Source organism: Chiroxiphia lanceolata, chromosome 2, assembly GCF_009829145.1.
Source record: "Chiroxiphia lanceolata isolate bChiLan1 chromosome 2, bChiLan1.pri, whole genome shotgun sequence".
Classification (NCBI taxonomy): Eukaryota; Metazoa; Chordata; class Aves; order Passeriformes; family Pipridae; genus Chiroxiphia; species Chiroxiphia lanceolata.
This window is the reverse complement of record NC_045638.1, coordinates 5,192,462-5,202,655: the sequence shown is the minus strand read 5'-3', so window position 1 is coordinate 5,202,655 and position 10,194 is coordinate 5,192,462. Positions and strand designations below refer to the sequence as shown.

Sequence of the window (10,194 nt, the reverse complement as noted above, 5' to 3'; positions counted from 1 at the left end):
AGTGGAAACTGAAACACAGTCCCAGCAATTAGTACCAGGAACTAATTTTACTGTAATGCTATTTTCATCACATTTAAAAATAACGTTCAAGCGTTTTTATCCACAGAAATACATTTTTTTTCCTCAGAGTTTAATCAATGCAGTATAGTTCATCAGAATCTGCCCACTGAGATTCTCTTACATTTTAAATTATTTCAATTACTGCAGAACCTGGATGCTGGAACCCCCAACAGATGATTAAATAAAGTTGTGTGTTCTGTTCTCCCTTTACGACAGTGGAGGTTTTTGAGATGTTTCAATCACATTACATAAACCTGCATTCCTCCAATAACACAGAACATTCACTCACAGGAGACAAATACTTCTTGTGCTGCTCCCAGCCAATGATTTTAACTTCAAATCCAGAGTAAACATAACCTCTTCAGAGCTGGGGACATGTTTGTGTGCAAGGAGAACAGCCCACTGCACTCCAGTGATAACAACACCAAAGGAAACCTTAAGCATCTGTCAGCAAGTGAGGGACTCTCAGAACCAGAACTGCTCAAAAGCCCAAGTTATTATGCATTTATTTATTATTTATTATCTATTATCTGATTTAAATTACACAGATGAAGCAACAGTGCTAAATAGAACAATTCATCACTCTGCCTGGGCATTTGCTTTAAACGTGGTTCTTTCAGTGCCTTGGTGATGGTCTTCCAGAAGATGGCTGAGGCTGCCTGAACTTTGAGAGAACAGTAATGTAATCAGCAAAGGTGTAAGTGTGATACTCGTGGTGCTGGAGGTTCTTGTAGGTGGAATTATCCATTTCCTCTGGAGCAGGTTCACCGAGTGCTGTGGTCTCTGTGAAAACAAACAGTAAGTGGTGACTATCAGGATGCCACACCAGAGGACAATGTTCTTAAGCACAGAGTCAGCCTTCTTACACTGCCAGATCCCTCAGCCAGTCAACTTTTAAAAGAAAAAACAATCAGCAACTACAACAAAAGGAGAATTTAGTGAGTTCTGCTGGTTCCTTGTCTGGTCCTAAAGCAGCACATTAATGTGCAGTGGGGAACAGGAATCAGTACAAGGCATCTAATACAGCAAGGTCTTAAAACCCAAACTACCACCTAATGCTGGGGGTGAACAGGGCAGAACATTTCATTTATCTTTTGAAGGCATATGTCTGCATTTCCTGGCTTTTTCCATCGTTGCCTTGGTTTTCACTCCAGCCAGAACAGTAGGTGACATTCTCAGCAAGCCAGGAGAGGCAAGGAGCAGTACAAATGATTTATCATCACTCCAGACCATGAGATAAAGCCATTAGAGCTACTCTACAGACTGAACTTTTTCCATAGGGAAAAGTGAGGGAATTAGCAAGATCTCCACAGTTTAATTTCAAATGTGGTTATACCAAACAGTGATACATCAAGAGCCTTTGATGTGAATTTCCTTTCTCCTAAACTTTGTATCAGCTCTTCTTCATAAAAGAATAACCCAATAAAGTTATTTAGAACTCCTTACTTCATGTTAAAGCCAACATTAATTCTTGTGCTTTTAGACTATTGTGCAAATGGGAACAGAATCATTTACATAAAAGGTTCCTGGTGTAGGCTGATTTTACAACCAAGGAAATTGCAAGAAATAAAACTTTACTTCCCAACAATAATTTATTCTCATATACCCAGAGTTTTAACAGTAGGCAAGACACACAATCTAGTGAAAAGCTTCACCACATAAATTTGTATGTGGTGGCTTAGGTTAGATTGTATAAAGCTCTTTTCGTAATGTGTCCATCCATAATAAAAATACAAGAACTTGAGCAACTGAACACCAGGGTTTCCCTTTGCTTATGACATAATTATTGCAGTGTAAAGTGATCAGATTAAGAGCAGAATCCATAACACTTAGCAAGACTTGCTTATAAATCCCAATGTAGTAAGCCATGGTTTCAAAGCCTGTGACAGGAAATATCCCTGTGCCTACTGCTCAGCTCCTACTGAGCCAGCTCATAGGAGACAGCACTGCAGAGAGAAAAGCCAGATGAAGTCTTTGCTGCAAATAGCCCCAAGAACAGGCAAGCGTAGGCAAGTGTACGTTCAACCTGCAAGAGACAGTTGTTCCAAATCAAGAGGCAGATGCTCAGGAAGAAAAGCAGATGGAGTCTCATTTTTCCTGCCCAAATACGCTGTACTTAGCTCCTAAAAGGCAAAATTTATTCCCGAGTTCATCCTCCCCACACTTCAGTCTTCATCTCTGCTTTGTCTCTTAAAGAGCAAAGCACTTCACAGGCTGTTCTTCCGAAATGAATCACAGGCACATTTCTGAATTACCACACTACTACTTTGCTACTTACTCAGCAGTTCAAGTCAGCAGTTTTTGCTGAGTGCTCTACAAAGGGATGACATCACCTGAGCATCCAGGTTTGTAATGAGAAAAATTCCTTGTATGCCTTCCCTGTGCCTGCTGCAGAGTTTGGAGGTGAGCAAACGAACACATGGACGGGACAGAAGCACGAATTACAGGTGATATTGTGAGCTGTGAACATTAAACACGGAAAAGCAGAAGCTGCTCTCAAAGAAGGAAGAGAGAACTGGATACATCTGGAGACAACAGTGCTGTTTTTGAACACAGTGTAGCTGGATTTGAGCTGGGACCCTCTGGCACCCACAGACATCCCACCAGCAGTGCAGACCTTGCCTGTGCCAACCTCCAGCTCTCCTACAGCCACTGCAGCCACTCCTCTGGCACTACCCAGCAGAAACTTCCCTGCTGCCACAGCCTGACCACCTTCACAGAGCAGAAGTGCCTTTTTTAGCAAAGCCAGTCCTACCACCCAAAAAGGTTTTGCTGGTGCAGTGGTGATGATGGGTCTGAGGCACAGTGGGATTATTGCCCTGTTGATACAAATCTGCAGGAAAAGTTTGTCATGTGGGCCTGACCTTATTCTGGATTTACAGCATCAGAGTAGAGGAGGCTGTTTCATAGATCTGCGATGTGTCATAACCTGCACTTTTAATCAGTAGCACATTTTAAGACCAAGTCCTCCCTTACCTGAAGTTAACTGAACTCACTATTTGTGTCTTTGTATTTCTTTCAATGTGGAAGAAAAAAAAAGATGCTTGAGAATCTAGAATTCCACTGTGGATGAACAGGGAGAAAAGCATCATCTGTAGATAAATCCAAATAGTCCTTCCCAATTTTTTTTTTTTATTTTTTTAAAGAAAGTTTCTGCTGCTGGCTGCAAGGAGGAACAAGCAAATTAAAATATCACTTGCAAACAGCACTGCATTTTATTATTTGAATCACAGAATCATTTTGGTTGGAAAAGACCTCTGAGATCATCGAGTCCAACCTTATACTGATCACCACCTTGTCAACAGGACCAGAGCACTGAGTGCCACATCCAGTTGTTCCCTGCCATCAGGGAAGAAGTTAAGCAAAGAAATCAAATTAAGAGCCAACGAACATCTTAAAACAGAAGGCAGGTCTTTTACTCAGCACTATCTCCTGGAAACTGATGTACCAAAGCAATTATTTGTCACGTAACCTGGTTAGACACTTCAGTCACAGAATGGCTGAAACTGGAAGACACCTCTGGTCCAACTCCAAATTCTCAAGCAGGTTTAGCCAAGAGCAGAATGCCCAGGACCACATTCAGTGGCTTTTGAGTGTCTCCAAGGATGGAGAGTCCCTCACCTCTCTGGGCAACCTGTGCCCAGAGTCCTACCACTTTCACAGTAAAAAAAAAAGTGTTTAGTGATGTTCAGGCAAAACCCTGTTTCAGTTTGTACCCACTGTCTCTTGTCCCATCACTGTGTACAACTGAACAGCTTTATCTCTGCCTTCTTTGCACTCTCCCTTCAGGTATTTACACATTGATGATATTCTGTCTGAACCTTCTCTTTTCTGGGCTGAACAGTCCCAGATCTCTCAGATCTCCCCTTTCCTCACAGGAGAGAGACTCCAGTCCCTTCATCATTTCAGTGGCGCTTTGCTGGACTCCATCCAGCAGCTCCACATCTCCCTTGTGCTGGGGAGCCCCAAACTGGACACAGCACCCCAGGTGCCCCTCACCAAGAAGGAGATGCAGCTCCCTCAGCCACAGTCCCAACACAACCCAGGTCACCCTTAGTGGCCTTTGCTGAGAGGGCACATTCCTGGCTCTCGTTTAACTTGCTGTTCCCTTGGACCCCCAGGGCCTTTCCCTCAGGGACATCACTTGAAGGATGATATACAGCAGCTTTACAATTATGCTGCTTTTATTCCAAGTAGGTAAATTCTTCAATTCAAAGTAGCAGCAAGAAGGGGGGGTCTTAAGAATGGTATTTCTATACTGCCTAAGTTGAAGGGCAGGAATGGTATCTGTGACAGATCAGGAAAGAGGGGCATCTGCTACTGAAAAACACAAAATGAGGTAGGTTAACAGGATGGTAGTAAATAAGAAGGGTAAATTAGGTAGAGAAGCAAAGCTAAGGAGATGATTATATGATGCATGATGGTCTTTCCTAAAAACATACTTCTGTCTTCTCCCAACAAAAGCTAACTCACTGCTTCCACACTAGTTACTTACAACCTTCCAGTCTCAGAATCAACACCTGTTTCTGGCATTATGCTATGATTTCCTGAAGTCTACTGGAATCTGAAACACTGCAAGACCAAAAAAAAAAAACCCAAAGCCTAATGCAAAAAAAACTCAAAACAAAACCAGAAAGACAGCAGAGTTTAAGCAACACTCAGATGGCCTCGAATTCAGGTCATGAGACAAATACTTCTGAGAAAAAATAAGAGTGAAAAAAAATTTTGTCATATAAAACCCATGATTTTGCTCACAGTGGAAACAATCTTGTTTTCAATTTATAAGTAACTGGTTTATGAAACTATAAATACAGAGAAATGAAACCACTTCCTTTCACAACATAGCTGGAAACTGAGCATTACTGACAGCTTATAACAATTAGCAATGAACAACAATTTATCTTCCAGAAAGTCACTGCCACACTGTCAGCTTCAGCATAAAGATCAGAGAAGATGTGGAAACCCTTTAAAAAAGTCAAACCCTAGCCCAGGTGAATCAATACAGTTCAAACAATTTAAAGTTGTACCCTCTGTTGTGCTGCTTTCTCCAGCCTGGACTCCTGCTTCCTGAATGGTCTCCTCCTTTGCTGTGGTGCCCATCACCAACATTGTGCTTCCAGAAGTCTCTTGCACTTCAGGAGCAGTTACTTCTTTTGCTTCTGACTCCTGTGCCTCCTTCACCTTTTTCTTCTCTCCTCTGGATACCAGTTTTTGCTCTTTGTCTTCCCGTGCAGCTGCTGAAGTTTTCAGCTGAATTGCTGCTACTTGGGTTCCGATGGACTTTTCCTCCAAACAATCAGATTTATGAGTGACACCCGTCAGGTCTTGGCTTCTCACCACACCTGGTTCTAAGACCACCTTCTGCCAATCTGCTGCTTTTGGCGTGGATTTTACTTTGGGGTCTCTCGCTTTGGATTTTGATGTTTCCTGGCTGACTGATTTTTTAGAAAATTTGACCTGCTTTACAGGAGACACAATTATTTCTGGTTGGCGTGGCAGCTTCTTAAGTCCATACTCTTTGTGGGATTTCTGGAACAAATTCTCTTTTGCTAGCATTGACGCCTTTACTGCTATGTTCTCAGAAACGATGGGATCTCGCTTAGGAAACTCAACTCTAGTTTTAACAGCAACTCCTGAATCCTCGTTTTCTTCCTCAGAATCTGAGCTAGAATCTGACTCTGAGCTGGATGAGGACGAAGTCTGTTCCTCAACTAACTCTTTCCTCAAGCCTCTTGTTGCAGGTACAGTGAGGTTTTCCTCCTCAGGGGAGGAAACAACTCCTCGCTGAGGAAATGCAACCACAGTTTTTCTTGACATGAACCTCCTTGTGTCTTCAGCAGGTTTTGAAGCTTCCTCGAGGCTGGTACTAGATATGCTCTCATCTTTGTCTGTGGACAGTAGGAGAGAGCTAGAAGACAACATTTTAGGAAATTCACCTGGTGCCTTGGTGGCAAGCAGCTTGGTGCTTCCCTGTGGTGCCACTACATCTGGGAAACGGCATAAAGAGGATTATCATCATTATATCCCACACTGCTGTTACTCAGTGATCTCAGTCACACAATTCAAACTTTCCAAGACAATCTGGCACAAAAATAAGCTGAAAGGAATTGTTATACTAAATACAGGCACTGCGAAGCAGGAAGTTTAAGACATTCTAAGTTAAAGAAGCTGGAGTTCTAGTAGCACTTAACAGTTTTTGCTGCTGCAAGGCTGAAACTCATGGGATAAATCCTTATGCTCCTTCCTTTGCCAGACCCCTCCAAGAGCCGGTTTTCCCTGTGCTTCTGATCTGCATCACTGAAGTGGTTTGCAGACACCTCCCTACCTCAGGTGAGTGTTAAGATGGCTTGTTAGCCAAGCTCTTCAAATACGCTGCTGCAGAGACAAAACTTGTATGTGAACAAGGCAGCAAAGCAGAAACCACAGCAAACAGACACAGCAACAGCTGCTGGCAATAGTTACTCTGAAAGCAGATGGGAGGGAGGACTCCCAAAAGGCAAAGTACTGGAATAAGAGATACCTGAGGACATACAAGACAATATTAATTGTTCATTGCCCACATGACCTGCCAACTGAATTGTGCCTCCATGGCTTAACATTATTTCCCCAAGAGACTTTAATCTCCTCCAGTCTTCACTTCACATTTTTGATTTGAGACCTCTTTGTAAAACAAGACTTAGAAGATCTCCTGATGCTTCACGTTTCATAGAATCATAGAATCAACCGGGTTGGAAAAGACCTCTGAGATCGTCAAGCCCAACCCTTGACCCAACCCCGCCGTGGTTCCCAGACCACGGCACTGATGCCACATCCAGGCTCACCTTAAAAACCTCCAGGGACAGTGAATCCACCCCCTCCCTGGGCAGCCCATTCCAATGTGTGATTACTCTCTTTGTAAAAAATTTCTTCCTAATATTCAACCTAAACCTCCCCTGGCACAGCTAAAGGCCATGCCCTCTTGTCCTACTGCTGGTTCCTGGGAGAACAGACTGATGCCCACCTGGCTGTGGCCTCTCTCTCTCTCTCTCTCCTCTCTCATGGATACTTGCAGTAAGTTAAATTCTCCAGACAAGGAGAAGAGAGAGCAGCAATTTTTGGGCCGTTTCAGAGAGTACCCAATACCCCTTGGATGCTTGTGCCAATATCATCCTCAAGAGGCTGAGCAACAGCAAATACTGTTGTGGTTATAGAAAACAGGAGTACAAAGAGGACTGGGACCACACCGAGAAGATTCACCATGGCTGAGATTGGCTGCAGTGAAGCCAACTCCATTATGAGTTGCACCACTTCCAACCAGCAGAGTAATCCAACAGATTTCCAGCCTGTTATGAAGATTTATCTGCACAGTTTGGAAAGTCAGATCTACTTTGTAAGACCATAATACACATGCAGTTTTCCCCTCCCTAGTATTTTACAGTAATACCTTGTGTGATTCAAGGAGTTATTACCACATAGTTCTGAATAGAAGCAAGTCTTCAGCAATGTCCAAATGAAAACACCACGGAAAAGACAAACACATGAAATTAAAAGCAAAGTATTCAAGAAAGAAATAAGAGGTTTTATCATAATGAAATACAAATGAAGAAAAGTATCAAGTTTACTCTACAGTTAATATTTGGAATAATTTCAAGCACATACTTCTCTCTGTCAGCTGGAAGGTGCAGGGCAGGAAGGAAGAGCAGAGGGAAGCAGGAGGATGGGAAGCCACCTTTGGAAGAGGTCTGACTCCCTGCACAGCCTGACCCAGCCAAGCAGCAGCCTGGAGGAACTAACACGTGAGGAAACATCACTTAGCATTGAAGAGTTCTTCAAGGAAGCAAACAGGGAGACCAAACTAACACAAGACTGGCCAAAGGGAGGGCAGACAAGGGAAAGCTGAGCAAAAGCTGAAGAATTATTAATGTTAAAACATCCTAAGAAACCAAGAAAGCAGGTGACACTCAACTTGCCTATTAACAGTAGGTGCTACCGTAAAAGTACTTTAAACACTTAATCTTGGATATGTGAAAAAGACAGACTTTATGATTAAAAGCTGATAACATGTAATACAACTGATACAGACACTTTAATTAGGTACTCCAAACTTTGCACCAGCTGATCTGTATTTGCACCACTTTGCCAGAAGAACAACACATCCAACTCAGCAACAGGAATATCATTCCCAGATGCATTCTTCCTGATGCCTCTAACATCAGCATCGTCACCAGAATGTGTTTAAAGCACGTTCTCACTCGGAGAGGTGACAGGCAGGAATGACAGGTCTATTGTCCTTCATTGACTCTGTCTGTGAACTCCACCATTTTATCAAAGCAAGGACAATTTGCACATCCTGTTCCAGCCAGAATCTGGAAAAAGCAGCTGAATCCTTTCCATCTTAGTTAACCTGAAATAATCGCAGGGGAAGCAGCTGGAAGAGGAGGCCTAAGAAGTCTCCTGACACAAATCAGAGCTGCAGGACAGTGAATCCAGAAGCTGAGGTGCATCTTAAATACACTTAATGCAAAAAAATAAATTCTAATAAAAAACAACTTGCTGTTCAATGAAGGTTATATCAATCTATGCAGTGAAGGCTTTCTTAATGGAACAGCCAAGCTTTTATTTGCTTTTAAGAGGATGCCAGAAGAGGATGCATTCAACTCTTTCAGTGATCCTTTCAACAGCAGCCAACAAGGCTGGCCACTCCTACCTATGGCTCCACGAAGCTTTGCTGTTAAAGTCCCTGAATCTCTAATTTGAAACAGGAATCCTCACTGAACCAGTGCATCTCCACTTAAAACCAGCATTTTGTACAAGATACCCTTGTTTGAAATTTGTATTCCTGTTTTGACTTTGGTCAGGGACAAAAGGGGCTCAAAAACTCCTGAATGTGGGGTGCAGTGCAGCACTCAAACCCAGGTTCAGGCATTGCCCTGCTTGGAAAAGCTATGGGGCAGGAAGCATTACAACCACATTTAACACATCAGGGCTGTGGCAGCTTCTCAACCTGCTGCCTTTTAACCCTGATAATCCAAACATTTCAAAGGACGAGAGCAAACATCTAAAGTCGAAAACTAAATTCTGCACCTCATTAAAAAGAGTGACTTGGTACATTCTTTCCCATCAAATTTCAGGCAGCTTGCAAAGCTTCTTTATATTAAGACAAATGTAATTAAATCTCTCCGTAAGTCTGGTCAGGCATCACAGCAGCTAACGTATTATAAAATTACAGAATGGTTTGGGTTGGAAACGACCTTAAAGATCATCCAGTTCCAACCCTCTGCCATGGGCAGGGACACCTTCCACTATCTCAGGTTGCTCCAACCTGGCCTTGGACACTTTCAGGGATGAAGGGGCAGCCACAGCTTCTCTGGGTAACCTGTGCTAGGGCCTCACCACCCTCACAGTAAATAATTTCTCCCAAATATCTAATCTAAACCTCCTCTCTGTCAGTTTGAGGCCATTCCCCCTTGAACACGTTACACAGTTTGACATTGCCCCACCCAGCCTGGCCTTGAGTATTACGGTGGAGGCAAACAGGAAAGAAGTTGTCAAAATCACAAATATATATATATATGCATTCATATTATTTATAAAAAATACATATATGTGGCCTATAAACAGACATATATCCCACATAGCCACGTTCCCACGAGACCTTTACTTCTACTGTACTTTTTACTGTACTGTACTTTTACATTTACTTTTACTATATCGTACATTTTATCAGAAACCCTTGTTTACATGGCGATGACCTTCCACTCCTTGGATTTCCCAGCTTACCCACCTCTCCCGAGACGAGACCATCCTCAACCTCTCCTCACCTATCCCTTTTACTGACACCCCGATACCACTCGGAATCAAAAGAACCCTCTTACTCTTTTTTGGCGGCGTCCCGCTTTGTTTATTTGGCTTCGTGCAGAGCCCGCGCGCCTCCAGCTGCAACACCTGCAGGCCGCAATACAACAAGAATTAAGAAAGCGGGACGAAATGCCCCGAATTGAGTGGATTTGGGGACGGGGCGGCGGAGGGAAGGAACTGCGCTGAGGACCCGCTGTACCTGACGCGTTGCCGCCCTCCCACCGCCCCTCAGCGCCGCGGCCGCCGCCATCTTGCCCGGGGCCCTCACGGCAGCTCCGCCCCGCCCCCGGCGGTGGG

General features: G+C 43.5%; 1 protein-coding gene across 2 annotated transcripts; it reads right to left on the bottom strand.

Annotated features, from left to right (window-relative positions):
• Nucleotides 1-551: 551 nt before the first annotated feature.
• On the bottom strand, nt 552-10,182 carry NDUFV3 (NADH:ubiquinone oxidoreductase subunit V3). 2 transcript variants are annotated; one of them, XM_032678205.1, is made up of 5 exons: nt 10,097-10,182; nt 9,915-9,984; nt 7,699-7,828; nt 5,088-5,968; nt 552-843 (listed from the first exon to the last, which is right to left on the bottom strand). In XM_032678205.1, exons 1-5 carry the CDS (start codon nt 10,145-10,147, stop codon nt 677-679), a joined length of 1,299 nt encoding a protein of 432 aa, XP_032534096.1. In that variant the 5' UTR covers nt 10,148-10,182; the 3' UTR covers nt 552-676. The 2 variants fall into 2 exon arrangements, with proteins under 2 accessions (XP_032534096.1, XP_032534098.1); XM_032678207.1 differs by lacking the exon at nt 7,699-7,828 and having other exon boundaries at nt 5,088-6,047.
• Between the last annotated feature and the right edge of the window lie 12 nt (nt 10,183-10,194).

Excerpts from the sequence above, each read along its gene's own strand:
- NDUFV3 (XM_032678205.1), bottom strand. The coding sequence starts at position 10,147 with ATGGCGGCGGCCGCGGCGCTGAGGGGCGGTGGGAGGGCGGCAACGCGT. Across the intron at positions 5,969-7,698 it reads CTTCCAGCTGACAGAGAGAA|CTCTCTCCTACTGTCCACAG; the intron begins GTATGTGCTTGA and ends GTTGTCTTCTAG. Across the intron at positions 844-5,087 it reads AGAAAGCAGCACAACAGAGG|AGACCACAGCACTCGGTGAA; the intron begins GTACAACTTTAA and ends TTGTTTTCACAG.